The sequence below is a fragment of the Spermophilus citellus genome (assembly GCF_964194105.1).
Source record: "Spermophilus citellus genome assembly, chromosome: 17".
Classification (NCBI taxonomy): domain Eukaryota; kingdom Metazoa; phylum Chordata; class Mammalia; order Rodentia; family Sciuridae; genus Spermophilus; species Spermophilus citellus.
This window is the reverse complement of record NC_138199.1, coordinates 43,920,856-43,944,863: the sequence shown is the minus strand read 5'-3', so window position 1 is coordinate 43,944,863 and position 24,008 is coordinate 43,920,856. Positions and strand designations below refer to the sequence as shown.

General features: G+C 37.3%; 1 protein-coding gene across 2 annotated transcripts in view; it reads left to right on the top strand.

Moving 5' to 3' along the window:
- Positions 1-24,008, top strand: part of ANKFN1 (ankyrin repeat and fibronectin type III domain containing 1) — a 249,095-nt gene that overhangs the window by 126,629 nt on the left and 98,458 nt on the right. The window contains exons 5-6 of one of the 2 annotated variants that reach the window (XM_081272562.1): positions 5,087-5,281; positions 6,986-7,099. In XM_081272562.1, the coding sequence (XP_081128688.1) occupies positions 5,087-5,281; positions 6,986-7,099 (309 nt within the window). Of the gene's footprint in view, positions 1-5,086; positions 5,282-6,985; positions 7,100-24,008 lie in introns of those variants that run through there. The other variant, XM_081272561.1, reaches the window with a different exon arrangement.

Here is a 24,008-nt window from a genome sequence, read left to right as displayed (position 1 = left end):
CTAAGTGAAGCCAAGGCTTTGAGTTCTGAACCTTATCAGGATAGATAAAATTGCTACTTAGATTTTGCATTTTTCTACTATAAGGTTTTCTTAATTTAACATAATTTAATCATTAGTATACCTAATACCTTACTTCTTTTGATTTTCCTACCTTAAACCAAGTCAGTTGTAAAGTTGTATTACACTTATGATCAGCAAGGATAAATTTTATTAACTGCTCTTCTTGGCTGCCAAGGGGATACTGACTTACAGTACAGGTTTATGCTTAAGTGATCTTGTTTTCGCCTTTGAAATAACAGAGTTGAAATTGACACCACTTATGAGTATATATTATATTGCTAAGTAGTAGCAGAATAGAACATTTTTATCTGAAGCAAGAGATTTTTAATGGAAAATACCAAACTGTTACCTAAAAAAGTATTCTGATTCATAATTATGTGTCTCTAAAAGTATAAACTCAATGTGTATAACAATAATAATATAAACCTCCACTCAGAGCCTTCTATGTAAAGATTATCATTAATTTATTGCATCTTATAAGATGGGTGCCATTATTATGCCAGTTTTACAGATGGGATACTGAGGCTGAATATGGCAGAGTAACTGGTAGCATGATGTATTTGTTAGGCATAGTGCTTGATCTACAAAATGCCAAAGCCGTTTTAAGAATTGCCTCCACTTTGAAAAGTAATAGGAAAATAGATTTCAGGATTTAAATTCAGAATTGGGTGACAGTAGGTGAGACTACTTTGATGAACATTGAGGTCCCCTCATGAAGAAGATCAGACAAGGCCAAGGGTGCCATGGGTTAGGCAACCTAAGGTTTAGCAAACCTAAAGTTGCTTGTAAGAATCCTTCTGTCGCTGAGGTTAAATGATTATATTAGTGCTTCCCTTCTCATCAATAAAAGAGGAAAATGCTAATAATAATAATAGAAAAGCTGCTACTAAATTGCAAAATGGCATATCATTAATAATGTGCAAATGTGTCTATTTTTTCCATTTTTTCAAGCAAGCCAAGTAAATTGTTCCCTAAAATCCTCAATTAAAGATTAAAATTGGTTTATATTTTACCCTCATTATACTTTCAAGTTTTAAACAATTATCAACCAGGCCCAAATTCACCAATTTCAGGGCAAGGGTATAATTAAGAAATAGTAAGTAGTTGGCAATCCATACATTAGATTCTGATGGTGAAGAAAACCCATTCAGTCCCTGATCATTATTTATCTCAGGATTTAAACAGTAACCGTAATTGTATTCTTTGAACACCAAGTTCCCAGCCCTCCTCCAACCCCTCCCACAGTTAATTAGCTGGGTAGGTCTTATAACAAATACCCACTCAGAAGCATTGGGTGGTAGAAACGCTGTTGATAATTAAACACCACAATAGCAAGGAGCCTGTTTCAGGAGCTGCAGAGTGGTCTTGCCAGCCGGACTGCTCACCACACACCCACAGACCCTCTATTGTGCTGGCTATAGCTGCTCAGAGGGATAGTTGCTTGGCTGGACAGGGGACCAACTGCAATGAGAGAAAAGGCCAAACCCTGAAAAAAGTTTGAGAGTGCTGAGCTCAAAGGGAAATACCCAGTGGGTGGAAGTGAAAGGGAATGGATGGACCCTCCCCCCCCAAAAAAAAAATGAAAGTGAAAAACAATTATGAAATTATGGCAGGAAAAACAATTATAAAATAAACATAAGCTTTCTATTTTGTAAGTCCAACCAGCCAGCCAAAATGAGTTCATCTATTTCATGCCAAATAGTGACTGGAAAAATTACAATGTAATAGGTCGGTTTATCTTCCATTTGGTTTAGAGAAAGTTCCCTGAGGTCTTTAAGATTTTTAAGAAAATTGTGGCTTAAGTCATCCCAACTTCCGTGATCTCAGTTTCTTCATGTTTAAAATAAGGAGATTGTAAAGCTTCCCATACTGGAATAAAAAAAAAAAAAAAAAAAAAACAGAAATGTGGTTCCCAAAACTATTTCCAAGGTGTCAAACAGCCTACCCCATCACACTATTATTCCAGATAAAATTACCCACTCTAATATAATTATCATATTAATTTGCTTCTGCTTAAAATATATTAACTCAGTTGGGTTGATTATCTCATCTGAGCAGATGCTTCTATTGGCAGTTAAAATAGGTCATTAATAATAGAGAGAAACATGATTATTTTGTAAGTCAGCTGGTTTGGTGGCAAAAAAAAAAAAGCTTTCAAAAGAGTGTTTTATTAAGCTATTAAAAAGTCCATAGGGGGAAAAAATAAAGATTTGCTCTGTGAAATGGCTGGAAACCACTAACTCAATCAGTGCCTCTCTGACTTGTCTATACAATTACCCCCAACAACAGAGGCGAGTAAGTATAGCTTCAAGGACACCTGAGGAATGAACCCCCAAAAGAGGGAGATTTCTATACAATTTCTCTTTTTACAAAATCTCCAGTTTTTAGAAACACTTTCCATTCTCCTCCACATTAAGCATGTTCATTTCTTATTTCTAAATGATATTTCCAACAAAATCTGCAAATAAAATTCAACACTCCAGGAAGACATAAATACTCATACTGTGGGATCAATAGGTGAATCTCTACTTCAATAATCATTACTACCAAGAAATTATGATGAAGTTTAAGTATCCCTGTTTAAGGAGCACAGGGATAGAAATAATCTTGGGAAGCTGACCTAGCTGTAAAAGTCCACAAATCCCCCTGGTAAGTATCTGAAGAGACAGCAAGCTTTATCACAAAGTGGAATTGCATCAAGTCTAAAGCCTAGGAGAAAAGGAAGGTACAGAAGTAACATGTGTTCTGCTGGTGAAAGCAGGAAAAATGTCAAGGGGAACCCAGCGTAGCTCAAGAGAAGCTGTCCATCTTAAATGCCACCTGGAATTCACACCAGTAATAACAGTTGTGGATATAAAAATTAATAGGAGGGATTTCATAGTATTAGAAAAATTTATTTTTATAAATCATGTGTCTATCACCCAAGTGTTGACGCATGCATGCAATTCAAACATCAGGCTTACAATAAAAGGCTCACTGAATAACTTAACAAGGACAATTCCCCCATTTTCTCTATAATTTGGAGTGGAAGAAGAAGGGGGGCAGTGGGTAAAGGGTGCAGTTACTGGGTCAATTAATCAACCTGAAAACTGTGACACAAACTCTGACGCCTAACCTATGTCTAAAAATACACAAATGTATACGAATTTGTTTTAAACTGTCAATGCCTATATTTAGGACCTTCCCAGCAAGGCTATAATGAGACTGTGTTTGAGGGCTTCAGTCATAGCAGACTCTACCATTAATCTGAAGTTAGTTAAATTAACAGCATTTAGTACTGACTTGTCAATCTCACTACTCCAGGAAATTGCACCTTGAGGCTACTAATATTGCCAATTTTTCCACTGGAGTGTGCACCCCAGTATGTGTGTGTGTGTGTGTGTGTGTGTGTGTGTGCGTGTGTATGTATTTTTTTTCTCCAGAACCTCCACGTTCATACACCATCCTTGCTTCCCGACGTCCACAGCACTTATATTATCATTTATTCTGGCCTCCTTTAGCCTTCCCGGGGGATTCTGCATAGTGTAGCTGCTCAGTGAAAGAGTTTTTTAGCTTTATATTTATTTGTTTATTTTTCTGTCATGGCTCATGACTGAGGCTTTTTAAAAAAAGCGTGACAGTATTTAGAGTACATGATTGACTGCTACAGCAACATTCATTAACCATGACAAATCTGCAGCAAAACACAGTCCTGAGTGTTCTAAACAGCAACTTTAAGAAGAAAGAAGAAAGAAAGAAAAAGAAAAAAGACTCAACTAATTTTTCATTGACCTCATCTGTAAATAAATTTAGACTGATGGTACGCAGGGGCAATAATAAATTAGTATTCATTTCCTGTAATTAATGCAAACATGCCTATGAACACAGAGAATATGAATATATAACCACCTAATTTCCATTTCAAAATACACCTAACAAATTTTCACTTGAGTTATCTTCATAATATTTTCCCCCTTAATTAAAAGAATGAAATAGATGGATTTCTTTCCCACCCACCAGGGGGAAATATTGTTTTGGTCACAGGACCTGTCAAACACATTTCACCAACAAATCTGCAGACCTCGATTCTGATTCATTTCACTGTGTGATCTCCTACCACACTTCCATATGGAGGCTGTCTTCTCTCCTACACTGACCAAGAGAGGATCCTCTGAAGTGACCAGATGACCCCATAGGCAGACCCTCATATGCTGAGAGCAAGAAACAGTCTCATAGCATAGCACAGGGATGGAAAAGTTCTATCACTGATGAACACTCAATCACACAGAGGCAGATCAGGTAAACAAGATGATGTAAATCAAATAAAGATTAAGATTATGAAGCACCAAGTAAAACAGAAATGTCAAGCTCCATAGTGTTTCTTGGAAAAAGGAACCAGTATAAGTTGTTATTTTGAGAATGGACATCTCTGGACAACTTTAATTCTATAATTAGACTACCATCAAAGATCAAATTGCTCAAAGATAAGTATGGGATGGTACCCAAGTTATCCATCCCTCAGAGCTCACTAGCTCCACTGTGGCACCAGCAGTACAACACTTTGTTAGCAATAAATAAATTGATAGTAACAAAATAATATCTCTAAGACAGGCATTCAAAAACGTCTATATGTTGGGAAGAATGTGATAAGAACAGAAAATCTAAATCAGGCTCTATCAAATGAATAGCTTTGACAGAACACAACTTGCCTCATGGGTAGCTTTTTCTAGTGCCTCTCCTGCCCCTACAGAGCTTTTGTCCCTTAGTGTTTGTCTTTCTGAACATCACAGACACAAATCTGTGCAATTATAACTATCTGTGCCTAGCAGCTAATTGGGATGCATATGACCAGAGAACAATAGGAATATCTTAATTTGATGAATTTACCAGTTAATCTAGTTGTAAATGTCACTAATTAGACTTTATCATAATAAGATAATAAGATGGTTCACAGACCCGGCTTTCTCCGGGCATTCTCCATAGCAGACACTCAGATATGCAGCAGCATTTTCCCAGAAAGAAAAGTCATCCCATTTCTTTGCCTTAGTTGTCAGCCTGGAAAGCCGAGCGATGCACCTCAACACACTGGTCCAGGAGGCCCAGGACAGGGTGAGTGAACTGTCTGCCCAGGTGGAGAATGAAGGATTCACTCTGGACAACACAGAGAAAGAGAAACAGCTGAAAGCCTGGGAGTGGAGGTATCGGCTCTACAGGCGCATGAAAACGGGCTTCGAACATGCCAGTGAGTATTCACAGAGGACTCCTACATTTAATTAGACTTTTAACTTTACTCTGAGACAGCCAGGCCTTCCTTCCTTTATTGATTTTTTTCTTTTTTTTTTTTTTTTTTTTTGGGCCACAGTCTTGGATGGCCGTTGTCAGCCTGTTTGGAATAAGGGCTCTGGGAGGCTGTAAAAGGGTCTTTTGTCTTGCTTGATTTTCTGGCTCCTGATAGGTTCTCTGACCACAGCCATGAGACCTTGGTGCTTCTGGCCTCCCTCCACCATGTCATACTCATCTAGCACTTTCCACCCGCTATGCTCTAATGCCTAATGACCTGGACTGTCTGATGCCCTAAGTGGCTATATTTTGGGATGTGGAGGTGGAAAAAAATTTGTTTGCCTATTTGTCTAGTTTCTGCTTCAAGCTCAAGTTTAAGTTGTTTTCAACCCTCTTCTACATTTTTTTAATAGAGAGCTATAAACTGAACTTCAATTAATAAAGCAACAGAGAAGAACAGTCAATCAAACCATAAATTATGCTATTGTCTGCATTTCCATTCTCCTGACTGATTCTTTTTGTTAGCTTAAGAAAAATCTTTCTGGATAATACTCATTATTAACACTGGAAAGTACTGCTAAAAGAAAGAGCGGTCCCTAGTATAAAAACAAAATATGCAACTCAAACACTTGTGTAATATCATACTCTCTTTCTGGAAGATTTTATTCAAACAATAAAAAAATTGACTTTACATTTTAAATATAAGGGAAAAGTCAGATGACTCCTTTGAAATTCTCTGCCTCTGCCTCAGACTATTTGCAAAAGAATAACTGACTCCGATTCAGACCAAAAAACTAAAGGCAGAGCAGTTTTCTTAAGTAGCACTTTACACTGAATACCAAATGTAAGCCTAACCCCTTCTCTGAAGCAAATAACTTCAGCAACATTAATTAAAGTTTGCTCTCAATATTAACAATTTCCTCAACATGATGATATGTGGATTTTACAGAGACTCAGCAATTGCTTTAGTAAGTGCATTTGCTACTGTGCCTTATTTAGCACAGATTAATACTAGAAACAGATACGTTTGTAGACTTGATGCCATTTTTTAATAATTTTCTAAATTACAAAACCCCTTCTGGGTGTTAAGGAATACCTAAGACCACCATCAGTCCTTTAGAGACCGAGATTAGGGCATGAAACTTGCCCATAAGAGAAAAGACTACCTGAAATGTAATAGAAGGTAGCCTGAGAGTAAGCTGGATAGAATCCTGTTCTGGAAGAGACCCAGAATTAGGCATTAGGAAGCCATGAGCTTTCATCCCACTGAGTTCTTGAGCAAAGAATTTGGCCTCTTTGGGCAGGAGTTTTAGCTTAATGAAATAATTTACATGAAAGTATTTCATGCAAGGTATGGAACTCTGTCTACAGATCCTGCTATCACTTCTGCCCTTCCTTCGCTGGCCCAGCTTTATCTATCTTGTGTTTCTAGGATACTTTGGGAAGGATTGACTGCTATTATTCCCCCTTCAGAAGACATTCTAATCCTTAGAAAAGACCAGGATGACCACAAATAAAAATCATTGAAACGTCTAATGAAAATATTCAAAAGCAAAATCTAACAGCTTCTACAAACAAATGTTCCAGGTATCCTTTGAAGAGGCAGAGACATTGTTTGAAAAGGATTTGCTATGTTAAGATCCCTGTGTTTTTCCTTCTGTCCCAGGAGCCCCCGAGGTGCCAGCCAATGCCTGTCTCACAGTAACCAGCAGCACATCACTCACTGTCAGCTTCCAAGAGCCGCTCAGTGCCAATGCAGCTGTAGTGACCAGGTATAAAGGTACTGCACTCCTGATATCTTCTCCCTGCTCCCTCCTAGAAGAAAGGTGTGGTTGGGGGTCCATTGTGCATTTTGTTTATTTGGTTTCCTGCTGATAGGTTTTCATCCCATTTACTTCGGGGGTTGAAATACTTCCAGAGGCACGGATGTGAAGGAGAAACGAGGTGACTAAGAATAAGTCACAGAAAGATGAAGCCACAAGACCAGCTCCTCAGTGACTGTGCCATCCATGTTGGCAGAGGGGCTGCTCTAGGCAAAGCATAGGATAGGGATATCAGAAAAACTGAAAATCAGCCCTGATCCATGAAGCTGAGAGGCTGGAATGTGGAACATAAATAGGAGGCATATCAAGTGATGACTATCACTCCAGGTGAAGTTCAAGGTGGTCAGAAAAAAATGAAGGGATGGTAAAATGGTAGTAAGACCCATAAAGGCTCCAGGGTGGAGGTAGCATCCAGGCCTGGCTTTGAAGGATGGCCAGGATTTGGACTGAATGTAAATTCCAAGTGGAAAGAAGAATGAGCAGTTCCAGAAAATTCTGGAACAAGTAGAGGAGAATAAGGAAACACATAGAGGGAATAGAAAAATAGTATGGCTCTGGAAGTGCCTAGGTTCATGAGAAAGGGAAATGAAATATAAAATTAGAGGGTGAAACCAAGGCTAGCAAGTGGTGGGGGTCGTTGTGGGCTTGCATTCAAGGCCAAGGAGTTTAGTCTTTTTGTGATGAACTCTGTACAGCCATTGAACAAGATAGGTACGAGATGGCAAGTGGGGCTTTTGAAAGCTGAAGTGTCAGTACTTTGTGTGATGTATTGGAAGAGTTATGGACTTAGAATAAGGAAATAAATTAGGAAGCTTGCAGGACAGAGGTTGTGACAGCCTGAACAGGCTATAGTGGCAGCACTAGGAAAGGAGAGGGAGAGCCCAGAGAAAGAGACTTTGTAGGGTGTGACAATGATGACAGCCACACTTTCAGGGCACCTACCACACACCAGGTGCTGCTTAAGACTGTCTGTATTATCTATAATCAATTCACACAGCTACCTAATAAGACAGGTACTGTTGATTTCCCATTTTACAGACGAAAACACAGAGAAGTTTGAAGAGTGTGCCCAAAGGCTCACAGCACATCCAGAGTCTCACATTATGTTGACTCTTGAATGTGGAGGCCAAAAGGAAAGAAAGCTATTGTCCTGATTCTCAAGAACATATGCAAATAACCTGTATAGTTCTATTCAAACCTTGTCCAGGTACCAGGCCACAGATAGAATTTCTACATGCTCAGGCCACTATTGCTCCCTCTACCTGCAAAAATGCCCAAGTAGAGCACGTGCCTAGCTTTCTCTTTCCAAGGGTTTCTTCCTAGGAAAACCTCAGGTCTCTGCAGATGTGACTCTGTCCATACCCTACAGATTTCTGGAAACTGGAATTCTCCACACAACTCCACTCTGTTTGTAATGCCGTAGGTAAGACAGTATTGACTTGGTTATCACTGGGTTTTCCGTATCAAAGAGAAGACAGCCTGAGGGTACAGTACATAAATGCAGTCACCCAGGATAGCCTCCCACAGCCATCCTTTGCAACATTTCTGGTACTTACTCTTGTTTGTCTCTTCTGCCAAGGCTGATATTTCAGAGAAGTATTTGGAGGCACTGTTAAGACTTGGACATTTTCCCTTTTTTCTATCTCTCTCCAGCTCAGGATTTTGATGAAGGATTTCATCAATGCTGCCCAACTTGACATTTCCTTCTTACACTTGATTAGTGAGCTATCAGAAGCTAATTTATCCAGACTGTCAGCTATTTAATACTTGACCATAATGCCAGCAAATTCTATCAGCATTCACATATTAACACTTCTCGTCTCAGGAGACTTGCTTTTGGGTGAGGTTGAAACAGAAGGTCACAAGCAGGTTTTTTTAGTGACTGGATAGGATTAATTAAAAATTAGAAATAGAATTGTCTATTGCATGATGGAGTAGGTTTCCTTGTGTTAATTTATAAGGGCAGAAATTCAGTCCTTAACCTGATGCACTCAAGGGTTATTGAAACCAGCAGGCAGCCCACTGTATCCACAGAGACAGCTGACAGTTTTTAATTCAGGGGTTAAAATAATTATTTAATTGTGAAAATATTAGTGACATTACCCTAAGACAAAGCTAATTTCTTTTTTTTTTTTTTTTGCTTTAAAAAAAATGAAGAGGGGCTGGGGATGTGGCTTAAGCGGTAGAGCGCTCGCCTGGCATGCATGGGGCACTGGGTTCCATCCTCAGCACCACATAAAAATAAAATAAAGATGTTGTGTCCACTGAAAACTAAAAACTAAATATTAAAAAAATTCTCTCTCTCTCTCTCTCTGTCTTTAAAAAAATGATGAAGAAACAATTGAGAAATCCACAAAATGAAATGTATCTAATTAGTGAGAGGGAATGCTCAACTCTGCAGTATTTAGGGTTTGGCAAGAGCATCTCACCCTACTCTTCAGAATTTCTGGGTTCAGCAAAACCCCAAGCATATTTCAATAACTGAATGTTTTTCTCTTTCATGCTTAAGCCGGTATATATTTGAAAGAAAATCTGTATTCTTATGTTTCCTATTTGTTTACACTCAACTCATCAACATACTTTCTGAGAGTTTGTTGATATACAGAAATCTTTTTAATAGCATCTCTTTATACTTTTCTTCTTTAGACTCCAGGGCTGTGCACCAGGCCAACTGCCATCACAATTTGGAGATTAAAGGTGTCAATTATAGCTTAAAACCCAGCAAATAGTTTTCAGTGAGAGCCGCAAGATTTTTCTGTCTGCATTTGTCCTGAATACAGTAAAGTAAGGTGTTTCTCAGAGTATCCTCTTTGGATTCAAATCCTTGCATCTTTTAGCCTCATCTCACCAATTTCCAGGGCTTACAGAAAAAAAAACTAGAGTTATTTCAGGTGCTTTGATGCTTTGGACAAATGCCAGAACTTTGTTCCACATGTACTCCTGAGAGCCTTGGGTACCTGCCTGAACCTCTCATTTACAGATCAGATGTTATTTCTCTGCAGACTCAAAGCAGAAAACATTTTCAAAACTGAATTTGCTGCTCCTTGCAGGATAGAAGTGTGTCTTGTAACAGGTGCAGTGCAGCAAGGCTTCTAGAGTATAAAACATTTTCTAGTTATATTTTTAAAAGTGGGGCTTGAAGTGGTGACACTTTTGTGGTTTGCTGATTACAATATGCTTCAATGGATCCACAGTTGTGTGTGAGTGGAGTCCTGGTTGTGTACATGCCCTTCCCCAACTTTCTTCCCACCTCAATCCTTAATGAATTAGAAACCACCATCCTAATTCTTCTCTATAAAAGCTTGTAAAAGCACATTGTTTAACTGCTCTTCATTTGATTGCATTATTTAAAATAAAAAAAGGATTCATCCTTGCAAAAGTAGCCAGAGCCCTTCAGAAGCTGGTAGTGTATCTGCCAGTGCTTCTTCAGACCACCACCATTGGGTTATTCCTCAAAAGGAGAGGAAGCCAAAGAATTCCAGAGAGCTATCCCAGGGCCCTTCAGTTTCTGAGTGGGAGAGTCCACCACATGCAAATTAAAACCTTCAGGGTCATCACTTATAATGATAGTGTCAACTTGATCATGACTTGAAGACTGAGGACCATCTTTCTATAAGACTTGAGACAACCCTGACTTCATGGGGCTTGAGTGCACATCACCCAGTGATTTCTACTCTTTTCATTCTTTACTGTTTTTTCTTCTTATATCTTAAAGTTGGAATGGTATTTGTATAACAAGAAAAATGTATTGCATTAACAGATATGGTTATTGTCTATGTTAAAGTAATTGAAGAATTAATCTAATCAGAAGCATAAAGTAGCTGCCCTCATTAATGGATTGAAATGATATGATTTATTGAAGCAAAAAAATATATAAATTTATTGAGCTTGTTTGGGTTTCAGAGAAGGGGAAATGAGGCCAGAGGTTTGAAGATGAGAGCAACAAAGAAAGGCAGAAAATGTCACTACCAGATGACACAAAACTCAGTGGATTGACACTGTTTGCACATGGGTGAAAACATGAAAGGGAGTTGAGCAACTACATGCATGTTGGTTTATACAGCAGATTCAGTGAAAGAGGGAGACTGGGAAAGTGAGGAGCAATACTGCAAGAGCCATTTCCCCAAGCTGCTAAGGCTTCTGCTTCCTCAATTGTCCCAATTTCCTCTACAAGTTGTGGAGTGGTCAGAGTGCAGCCAATTTATTCTCCAACAATCTTGTGAACCACTTTGATACTTTCTCCAGTAAGATATGTCACTTAAAAAAGCTTTTTTTTTACATTTTCAATATTTTTAAAAAAAAATTAGCCCTCACACAATACAGTACAGAATTATATAAAAGTCAAAACCTGCCTTGACCCTTCCCCCATCTTCACCTCCCTATCACAAAGTTCATCTTTGTAATAAGTCTGATGCATGTATTTATAAATCCTTTCTTTATGGAGTGAACATATAGGTAGTCATAAGCTTCATAATGATGAATGATATTTCAATCAACAGACAACTAAATATGGTAACCCCTTAAGAGTATGTTGCCTAGTGATAGAGACATCTTAGTCTGTGTAGTGATACTCCATGATGTCTGCACATTAATTAATGTATTCCCATAATTGACACACAAGTGTATATACAAAGGTGTATTCATTTGTTTGTATACTCTAGTATAAATATTATCACACTATTTGCTGAATCTTTTCCAGCTCATTAACATTTTTGCAGTGCATAATATATCATATACCTGGTTTTTCGTCAGTGTGTTTGGATCTTCTTCATCCTGTATGATAGTTGCATAGTATTCCCATGTCATGAGGTGTAATTATTCTTCTACGAATAGATATATGTTGTTTTAAAATTCTTGTCTATTATACAATGTTGCAATCCTTTTATTCATATGTGTCTTTTACTTGTAAGAATGGTTTTCCTAGACTAGTTAACCTGAAGTGTAAGGTTTAAGTATTCCTATACTCTTTCATTAATCTGTCCATATCTGTGCAAATACCATATAATAACTTTATAGTGTTTTTAAACATCTTGTACGGCAAGTCCTTCCTCATGGTAACCTTTTTCAAAATGCCTTTGTTATTTACACACATTTTCTCTTCCAAATAACTTTTAGAATTGGCTTGTCAAGTTCAATCTTTAAAATCTTATTGGGTTCGCATCATATTTAATTAATTGGGGAAGATTTCCCATCCATGAGCACGTTTTTCTAATCAAGTTCAATTTTATGTATTCAGAACAGTTCAATCATTTTCTTATGGATCTTCTATACTTCCTGCTGAGTTTCAAGCCAGATATATTTTATAATTTTTATGACTATTATGAATGAATTCTCTTTTCAAGATGTTCTTTAATTGTTGTGGGTCAGTAGAAGAATATTGCTAATTTAAAAATCTTTATTTGGCTGCTTTGACAAAATCTCTGATTCTTTTTAGTAGACTGGCCTCTCATGAATTTATTGGTTGTTGTGGTTGTTTGTTTGTTGTTTTGGTTTTTTATTTTTCCAACTTCAAGAATGAAGGGTTTGTCTCTTACTAATATTTTAATATTATCTTTCGTTTTTTGATCTCACCTCACTAATAAGAATCAATGTGAATTTTTGTTCTCACTATATTTTGAAGGGTAACTGTAAAAGCTGATATCTATCTCTCTTACCTGCTTTTGATAAAATGCATCTAATATTTTACTTTTAAGTATGAGGTCTAACTACCAATTTCTGGTAGGTACTCTTTATCAAATTAAGATAGTTTTATTTTCTTTCCAACTTGCTAAAAGGTTTTGTTTTATATAAGAAAAAGGTGTTAAATTATTTCATTTTTCTAAATTTTCCTGGAAAATCATTAATTTCATCTGGATTATGACAGTTGACATATGTTATACATAGTACTTTCACATACATTTTAGATCTTTGTAATTATCATCCTTTTAACATTTCAAAAATTGTATATTTGTACCTTTATTCTTAGACTGCTGAACATTTGTTTATTTTATTGGTTTGAAGAATTAACTTTTGATTCATAAAATCTTTTTTTGCTTATTTTCTACTTTATTAACTTTTTTATTTGGTCTGGAGTATTTTGTAAATTATCACTTTTATTGACAATGGTCAGTGAATACACAATTTCTACTCTAAGAAATGGACTGATGCTCTTTCTGTGACCCAAAATATGATGTATTATTTTTTTTTTGATGCTTGCAACAAAAAGACTTAGTACTTCACTGTGAAAGTTTGTCACGTGTATCTTTTCAATCAATCATCATTCGTAGTCTATTGAGTTTTGCTTTCTCTTTGAAAGGAAAGAAAGGCAAAATGCAAAGTATTGGAACCCTCGACTCCAGGCTCAGATGCACTTGGTTTTGAAATCCAACTTTACTACTTCCTCATTGTTGGACCTTTGGCATGTTACTGAAAAACCTCTGTTTTATCACTTTACAGATAAATTTAGAAATTTTAATTTTTGTTATTTTATGTTGTTGATTTCTGCTACTTTATTTGGGTTTGCTTTACCATTTCTTTACTAGTTCTTTCATAATTTGAAATTTTAATTCACTCGTCCTTTATTTTTCTTGTTTTCTAATCTATGAATTTAAGGCAATAAATATTTCCCTGAGTACTGTTTTGTCCATATCCAAAAAAGTTTAAAATGAGATGCTGTATTTTTCATTTATTTCTATATGCAATTCATTCTATTTCTACTTTAATTTTTTTTAAAGAGAGAGTGAGAGAGGGGAGAGAGAGAGAGAGAGAGAGAGAGAGAGAGAGAGAGAGAGAATTTTTAATATTTATTTTTAGTTCTCGGCGGACACAACATCTTTGTTGGTATGTGGTGCTGAGGATTGAACCCGGGCCGCACGCATGCGAGGCGAGCGCGCTACCGCTTGAGCCACATCCCCAGCCCATACTTTAATTTTTTTACACAAATTATTTTAAATTTCCCAGTAGCCAGATTATATTTGCTCTATTTTTATTGTTATCCTCTAATTTTTAGTATATTACATTAAGAAATTTTAAAATAGGAACCGTATCCCTTGGGGGATTTTTAAATTCTTTTTAAATTCTTGGCTAACAACTGACTCAGTTTTACATGTGCCATACACAATGTTTGAAAAGCATGTGTAAACTCCCTTCAGTATAAAGTGTGAACCTGTGTGGTGTTGAAGTACTTTTTTTTTTTCTTAAAGTATTTGTCCTTTTGATCTTTGATCACTGGGAGAAGCTGCTTTGTCTTGCCTCATTCTATTTCTAATTTTCTCTGTAGTTAACATTGTTTTCTATATATTTCCATTTACCTATGTCTTCACTCCCATTACTTTCAACCTTTCTATAACATTTGAAATACATTTTCCTCCTATAAAGAGTATTTATTTACTCAATCTGGGGCTTTAAGAATTGCACTGAAAGATTTAAGATGAAGAAACAATAATCATTTGCTCTCTTTACTGCCCACTTCTTTTAACTTGTTTAGCTCTGGTAGTCACTACACTAACTGATATGGCTCTGTGGCTATTTCTTGATTTGTCAGTTGCTGGTCTTATTTGTGCAATTACAACTAGAATAAAAAAGAATCTGACACTCCCAGAATCAGAATACACTCATCTTTATGCTCCTATTCTCTCACTCTGTGAGTCAACAATGTTTTTTATAATTTATGAATATAGAAATTTTTGAATTTGCAAAACCAAGTAGTATTTTTTGATTATATATCATTTCTTAAATCTCATTACATTTTACCCTTTCCTATACTTCTCACCATTATATTCTCAATTCCTTTCAAACAACTCTTTCAGAGTATTTGCTGTTCCCAAGAGCAATACTTATTTTCTCTCTCAAAATACTCTCTGTTTCTGCTCCAGTAAATAATAATAACAAATTAAAACCACAGTGAAGTATTACTGCATACCAATCACAGTATTCATTTTTTTAAATAGTGATACCACCAACTACTGGCAAGAGTTTGGAAAAACTGGATCGTTAATACATTGCTAGTAGAAATGCAAATGGTACAGCTGCTCTGGAAAAGAGTTTGGCAATTTCTTAATAAACTAAACATGCAACTACCACACATCCTACCATTACCACTACTGAGCATTTATCCCAGAAAAATGCAAGTTTATATTCCTACAAAACCCTCTACGTAAATGTTTATAGCAGTTTTCTGTCTAACAGTTAAGTGCTGGAAACAATCCAGTTGTCCTTCAATTGATGAATGCTTATACAAGCTGTGATCCATCCTTACTATAGAATACTGGCCAGCAATAAAAAGAAACAAACTATATACACAACAACCTGGATGAATCTTCAGAGAATGATATTGAGTGGAAAAGCTAATCCCTAAAATCTCTGATTCCATTATATAACACTGTTGAAATGACAAAAATTACTAAAGTAGAATACATATTAGTGATTGCCTGGAGGAGACAACCAGGAAGCAAGTAGATATGTATTATTCCCATTCTTATCTTCTAGCTAAGGATACATTTTAAAACACCTTGTTAGCCTTTTGAAGAATTTGGAGAGAAATAGGGGAGTCAGTTTGGCATCTTGATGCAATCTTTAAATCACTTCTCCTTCTCACGCAGACTATATGCTCAGAAAACATGACCTAATTCTAATATTAGCCCCACACTTGTGAACATATATCTGCTGTTTCTAAAAATTATGTAAGTCACCAAGAGACAAACATGAAACTGGGTTCTTACATCAGCTGGTAAAAGATTACTCCTGACACTGATTTCTTCTTCCTGTTATATTTGGAAAGTCAAACACTCATAATGTAATAGAAATTTTGGAATATGAGAGTTTTTACCTGAAGTAAGAGTTCCTTGAAGGCAGAAGTTTTGACTTTTTTCATTTTCATTTCTTCTTCCCAACCTGCTACATTCCAGTGGCACTGGACTTCTTTCTGTTCTTAAATCAGATCCTCCTCCACAGGCCCTTTGCACATGATGATCCCCTACTCTGGGAACACTGCCTCCCACTCACCTGCCCACTGATAGCACAGATCTCCATTATAATTTATTTATTAAAAAACATTTTCTAAGTATCTACTATAAACCAGGACCTATAACTTATAATACTACACATTATAAACTTATAATTTGTAGAATTCTGAATTCTGATACACTCTTCACCTTTTCTTCAAAGTAATGTTTACAGCTTGCACCCATCTATTTATTTATGTGATATATTTTAAATTTTAAAGATATTTCTTTATTATAGAACTTCTTAGTATTTCCTATATGGTATATGTAATAACACAATTTCCAAATTAATTTGGCCACCACTGCAATTCATGAAAAAAAATGTTTCATGGAGCCCTGAGAAGATTTATACCCAGAATTCTCAAACTGAGCTGCCCATTAGAATCACTGGAGATTCATGACAGAACTCCTTTCACCTAATCTGAGTCTTTATAGAGTGAGAGCCCAAACAAAATATCTTTTCAAGAGTGATTGAGTGATTTTAATCTACAGTGAGGCTGAAAATATGTGACCCATTCTACTGTAAGCCCCACATGAGCAGAGATCTTTGTTCATTTCTATATTCCTAATACTAGACATAAGGCCCCAAAAATATGTAAAAGTACTAAATTAATTACTTTTTTCATTAAAAATTTAGTGATACTTATTATATAGCAGGCTGTATTCTAGGAAGTGGGAATATAACATAAATAAATACAACATAAATAATCAAAGAAAAATCTCCCTGTAGAGCTTACATTTCATGAAGAAACACATATCAAGGGGTTACTACCTAGCAGGCCATGTTCTAATGACTTTTCTATGCAGTAGTAATCCACTTAATCCTTACAACATACCTTTGGCAATGTTATCACCCCCAAAATCATACTTAGGGAAACTGAAGTGCAAGGATGTTAAGCAATTTGCCCAAGGTCATAAGACAAGTAGGTGGCACAGCAGAGAACTGGACCCAGTCAGCATTGCTCTGGGGCCCATGCTCTGACCACTGTACAGTCCTGGTTTATAAAACTTCTCTCAGTGAATTAACAAACAGATACATGAATCAGTCTTTGACTCACCCACAGTCTAGCAAAGTGTCTAGTTCCTAAAGGCAAACCATCAAGTCCAAGTCCCATTTTCTACTTCCACATGTCCCTTAGAGGGAGTCTGCCAGCCTGAGCTTGGACACCTCTGCATTCAGAGAATGCACCACTCTGTAAGAGAGTCTTTGCCATCATGGAATAGAAGTTTCGCACCCTTACGACTCATGCCCTTCATTTCAAAATCAGGTCAGCTGAGTCATGGATAAAATAAACATACTGTGGATACAATGAACACACTATAGGAATTCCTAGTCTCCCCCAAATTTAATACAGTATGGAAAATTTTAATAATCAACTCCAAAATAAATAAACAACTGTTAAGATGACTTACAGTCTGGCCACTAAGCAGACTAGGGGTCTATCCAGCTTTCTCAGTCTCAGGACAATCTCCTTTTGCTCCAGAATGTAGATCCAGCATTAATGTCAGGAGTTAGAGAATCATATTTCAGAAAGATTGTTATAAGATTCACTTGGTATCCTGGTATACCCAGCCTTTTGCTGAGTCCTTCTATTCATGAAAACTTCCCCCATAACTCTTCATGGATTTTAGCTCTGATCCCCATGTCACCCAGAAGGGCTCCTAGCCAGCAGCTCTTTAGCTGTTTGGAAATTGCTGTCACACACCTCCTTTTCTTTCTTAGGTCATTCTGCTCCACACTATAGATATCCCCTGTTCCTTTCTTATGGCAAAGTTTCTGACCTCATCCTGGCTTCTTCACATGGAACTTTTCTGGGTGAGGCCCACAGGTTGAACAAAATCTGCTCAGAGCCTTAGTGTCTCTGAGAGCAACAAGACTGAGTCATCAGCCTTTTAGGACACAATAGCCTTCAAGTAATACACCAGATGTTTGTCTTATCCAACATTTCTGTAGGGAAAAGTCCCATAGAAAGTTCAGCACTAACCCCATCTTTGTACATGGTCTTGCAATCCTCCAAGCCTCCTTGACTGCCTAGTAGACTCCCATCACCCTTCAGAACTTTGCAGACACATTGCCTCTTCATGAAGCCTTCACTGGTTTCCACCTCTCACCCAGAGCCAGTTAGTACATCCTCTGTAACACTTGAGTCTATTTTCATTGAGAACATCACACAGTATCACATTTATCTGCATGCCTGGCTATATAGACAACATGAGTGCAAACAGAAATTGTGTCTTTTTAATTTTTATCCTCATGATGCACAGATCCAGGGAAATTGTTGAACCAAACTAAATTCTTGAAGAAAAAGAACTACGAAAGCAAAAGTTCTGTGTAAAGACAGGAAAACATAAGAATAGGTATTATCTATTGTTGATTCAATAAACCTATGAGTGGCCTTTAGGTATGAGTGGCCTTTAAAAGAAGATGTAATGATTTTTGCCATCAGGGAAAATATGGTCAAGTGGTCATTTACTCACTTATCCAGCCATTCATTCATTCATTTATCAATCATTCAACAAACACTTTTGAAGTTCCTACCAGGCACTTTTCTAGTCATCATGAACACAGCGTCAGAAAAATCAGCTCAGTTCCTGCCTAACGGAATTCCTACACCAGCAGCTCTGGACCGTAACCTTTAGGCATCAGTTCCTTCCCCAGGCAGCAAATAGGGTCCCGTCCATCCTCGTGCCTTGAAAACCAAGGGGTATGCAACACTGAACAGGATAAGCAGCTCAATTGCTTGTGGAGCTTTGAGGCTAGCAGGGAAATCAAAACTCACCAAAATAATAACTCCCTTTGCAATATAAAGTAAATAAAGTCTAAATTTGGGCCCCAAGTGTTAAAGCTAGGGTTCTCAGCTGGCTTTGTCCTTGAGTGAGCCTCACCTCACTTCCCTTTCCTTTGTAAAGAGTCCACAGCTCTCTTCTCAGACCCCAGCCCTTGTCTTCACCTTCACCCTGTGCACTAGGCTGGCTGCCCCCAGCTCTCTGTCTTCAGCACATTCACCACTGGAAAGTTTCTGCAAATGTGACCACTTCACCAACTGAATAGAGCAGCTTATTACTCCTTCCTCCCCACACACCCCTCCGGAACTTTGGAGCCATGAAGCCTCTTGGCAGAGAAGGAGGCCCACCCGACAGCTCTTTATTGCCATGCAACTGTGAGATTCCTCCCCATACTTCCTCCTGGGGACAAGTCAGCCTGCCAATGGGGATTTAACAGCAGAGCAGTGCACGGTGATGTGCCAATTCCCCCCACAGCCCTCCAACCAGCTCCAGCCCCATCCCCACCTCCTACCGCCATCCCCACCCTGGTCTGAACAAACTGCATCACTTACCCCCTGGGAGCCTGGCAGTTGCTGAGCCCAGACGCCTCAGGGGCTGGTTAGTTTCCAGTGGCCACAGTGGCAGGTGTCCATTCAAGGCAGACGCCTCCTCAAGCATGGCTCTGTCCCTTACTGCCTGACTGGACATGCAGCTGGCACTGCAGATGACGAGCCACTTTCCAGGCTACCTTCTCCCCACAGACATTTTTCTCTTGAATCCTTTTTGGCCAGACCCCTTTACAGCATTATAGTTTGTCAATAGCCCGAGACTGCTTTCTAGAATTTCTCTCCAGGAGAAAGTGTGTTTTTCTAAGAAATAGGTGTTCTAGCCTGCAGCCTAGTTTCATGTGAGGGCTGAAAAATGAAACAAAAATAATCACCCTCAAGTCTAGGAGCTGAGGGGCCTCTCTACTCCCTGAAGAGTGCTTCCTTTTGCAAGGTGGGAAATAGGGGGTAGACTTTTGTGTTGTTTTCATAAAATTTTTCCAATTATAAATATAATACAGGCCCCTTGGGTCAGACAATTTCCAGCAGAAAACAGAAGCCACACTCAGCTTGAATTTTGAAGAAATTTTAAGGAAGGGAAGATTGACAGAGAGGTGAGCAGGGTTAGTGATGGACAGGGACAATGGAAGCACCCAGGACTAGCTATACTGGGTGGCCACTGCTATGCTTGAAGAGGAGGGGTTGGAGGAGACTAATCAGGAGCTTCCATATGAAAAGCTGACCACAGCCAGACGGAGGCACTGCTGAACCAACAGGACACCTGAGGGCAAGGGGCCTAGAAGATGTAGCTGCAGGCAGCCTATAGGAGACACTAAGGGTACACAGGAGGTCATCAAAAGAGTTCTGAAGAAAAAGACAAGCAACTCTGGAGGACACCTGGAAAAACCAGTACAAAAGTTGTAGATATTGCAAAGAGCAGAAAATTTAAAACAAGAAAAAAAGAATCACCCTTAATTTTAGATCTGAATGAACTCTATTCCTTGAAGGAATATCAGTATTTCTGATGTGTTTATAATAAAGTTGAGGTCACATATGTAATAATAATGGTGAACACTTCTTGAGCCCATACCACATGCCAGGCTTTAGGTCAGGGCTTTATAAGCATGGCTTCTTGCAAATCTCACACAGCCCTATGGAAGCATGGGAAGGACTAGTATGGTCCTCTCCTGATGAAAGAAGAATCTAAAGCATACAGGAACTTGCTGGAAGTCTGAGAGCCAATATATGCTGCAGTCTAATTTAACTCCAGTCACTAATTCCAGAGACTTTACTCAATGATTACACTACCCCACCAACTTTACCCCGGCTCTTCTACTCACATGAGCATCCCAATGCTGAGTTTTGCATTGAAGCATTTTAAATCCACATGTAATATTACAGGAAACATGTCAATATATATTTTTCCTTTATCAGTTGTTGGTTGTTCAAGCTGCTTCCCATTGTTTTATGATTATAAATGTCACTGACATATATAGAGAGTTTTTCCTGCATTTTAGAATATTTCTTTAAAGACAGATCCCCAGCATGATTTTTCTCTAGTTTTAAGTCACAAAATTGCTGGTAGTTCAATGTGGGCATGGGAAATAATATAAAAACTCTTTTTGACTACTCTTTCCTCAAAAATAGAAAATTATAATTTTATAAAATTATAAAATTAAATTTATACTCTTTAAACTTAATATAATAAGCCAAAGAGCTCAATTTTTAATAAGAAATGCAAATAAATAGGTAAAGATTCATCACCTCTACCTAGTCCAACAGTTCCATGCTAAATGGAAACATATCCATGAACACTGAGTACATGACACACAGGAAGTACTGCTGAAACAAATGGGATTGTGTCTCTTATATCCCATCCAACATTTCAACGTCTTTGATTACTACACATATACACAGAGACAGTTCATAAAGGGAACTTGGGTCACACTTTAGACTGCCAAAGAAGATCTGTCTATTGACAAAGGAAGGATTTGAATTTCTCTACAAAGTGCTTTAAATTCTAAAGATGTGCACTTGCTTTAGGAAAATTCAGTATAATAACCAATTTTTTAGTACAATAACCAATGAACCACTCAAGGAAATGAGAGGAATTCTTTGCTTAAAAAGGTTTAGCATCACTGGGAACTGTTTGTCAAAATCTTGATTTGCCTGTTCTACACAAAGTGCTGACTACAGCATAGTATTAACTAAATCAGATGACCAAATGCCCCTGGTGCCATGACCCACATAGGTTGGCATCATTGCTAACTTTGGTAACAGAGTTGGGTCTGCACTAGGGAGGGCCTTATCCAGGGTAAGGAGCCCCAGCCAGGAAGTGAGGAAGCTCTTATGCTAGTCCTGTGTTCTATTTAGCTAGGTGACCTCGCAGGCAAGTCATGTCTCCTCTTTAAGCTTCAGTTCTCTTCTCTGAAGAAATGAGGGAATAAAATCAGACTGATCCATGGAAACTTGGGTCTCCATGGAGATGCCTCAGGGACAGTATGGGGTAGGAAAGAAGCAGATGAGGAAGATGTTACAGACTCCACAGATGAAATTAGGTTTTCCTGTTATACCTTTTAAGGCCCCATGTAAGTTTCTCTCAGATTCCTTTTTCCACTTTGTAATTTTATCTTTATTTATTAATTGCTTTATATGTTTTTCTCCCTAGATTGTATTCTCCATAAGGGCAGAGACTGTGCCTATTCAGTTCATCATTATTAATCCAACAAGTAGCACAGTGCCTGGCACATTGTATGTGTTCACTTTTGGAAAGAATGTGTGAATTCACGCCTTTTATTTCTGGCCCTAGAGGTGCTTGTAAGTTTGGAGATGATGAATTTCAGTGAAGTATACCTGATATTTTCCTCATCTTTTCCTTATTAAACCAAATGAAAAGAACTGTCTCTGATTTCTAACTCAGCCCTGACATATTAGTAACTGTTTGACCTTGGGTACAGAGGTCACAACTTCTATGAGCTATGGTTTCCTGGCCTATGAAAAAACAAGTTGACACGTGATCTCTCAGGTCTCCCACTGTTACATTCTATGATTTCACAATTTCATCCTTTTCTCAATCTAAAGATTAAATAAAGCTGATGGTCCTGCCTAGATTTAGAACTAAAGAGCACACAGTTAATCTATTAGCATGAACAATCTCTCTGATTAAGACAGATATCCAGAGGATATCCAAGATATTCTGAGAGGTGTGACCATGAATATGCAAAGACACACAACTAAGAAGCATTCTGTCACTGTGCCACCTTTTAGCTATTATAATCTTGGTAAACATTTCATTCCCTCTGAGCCTCAGTTCTTCATGTATAAAATAAGGACAGATGTATCCATTTAAGTTGCCCTATGCAATGCTATGAATATCAAAACAAATGATACAATGTATGTGAAAATGCTTTGTAAATTATAATGTGCCACATAAATCTAAATTGATGCTATACTTATGTTATCAGGTTAACATAAAGGTAATGTTATTAATACATTATAAAGCAAAAACATTTAAACAGTGCAGTGCCTGGTACATAATAGACCAATGAATAGAAGAGAAAATCCATAAGTAGTTCAAATAAAAGATTTTAGTATGAGATAAAAGTATTATTACATATCAGTAGGGAAAAATATATAACACAATAAGAAGGCTATGGAATTGGCATCAGAAAAATAAAATGAAATTAGATTCATGTCTCACAGATTACTCTAGGATAAATTATAAAGTAACTACAGATTTCAGTGTCAAAATAAAATAAAACATGAATGTTCTACAAGATAACATGGGAGACATTTTGTAAAATTAGAGTAGAAAAAACTTTTTTACCCATGATTCAAAAGCGAGAATAAAATCAACTTAAGAAAAATTAAGTTTTTAGCATAAACAATTATAAACAAAGATTTTTTAAAGTCAAATTTTTATATGGTGCAGTTTCATTTTAAAAATATATATCTAGCTCTTGAAATCTACTGAAAACAAATGAGGAAAGAATATTTCACAGTTTTTAAGAAAACACAAATGGTCCCTAAGCATATAAAAGATTTTAAAACTAGGTGCAGTGGCACATACCTGTCATCTCAGCTGAGGCAGGAGGATCTTGATCCGGGGAGTTCAAGGCCAGCTGGGGCAACATAGTAAAAATTCAAATTATCTTGTTATAAAAGAATGCAATTCAAAACTAACCTGATACATCACTTTTCATATTTAAAAATGTAGAAAATTCAAAAATTTAACACATACTCTATAAATTGACCTCTAGGAAATACTGAATTTCATATAATGTTGGTGGAAGTTTAAATTTTTATGACCCTTATGGGAGGCAGTTTGTCAATATCTATCAAAAGTACAAAGACTAATAACTTTTGACCTCATAATTTAAATTAGGGGAAGTTTATGTACACAAAGACTGTAAGAATTTAAAACATAAATTATATCATAGGCAGTTCATAGGAATAAAATATGAAAATATAGACTATCTTTCCATTAAAATATGTTAACTAAATAGTCATACACATTCATACAAAGCACCTATTTTTAAAAAAAAAAGTGTGGAATCCCATCATTAATCCATATG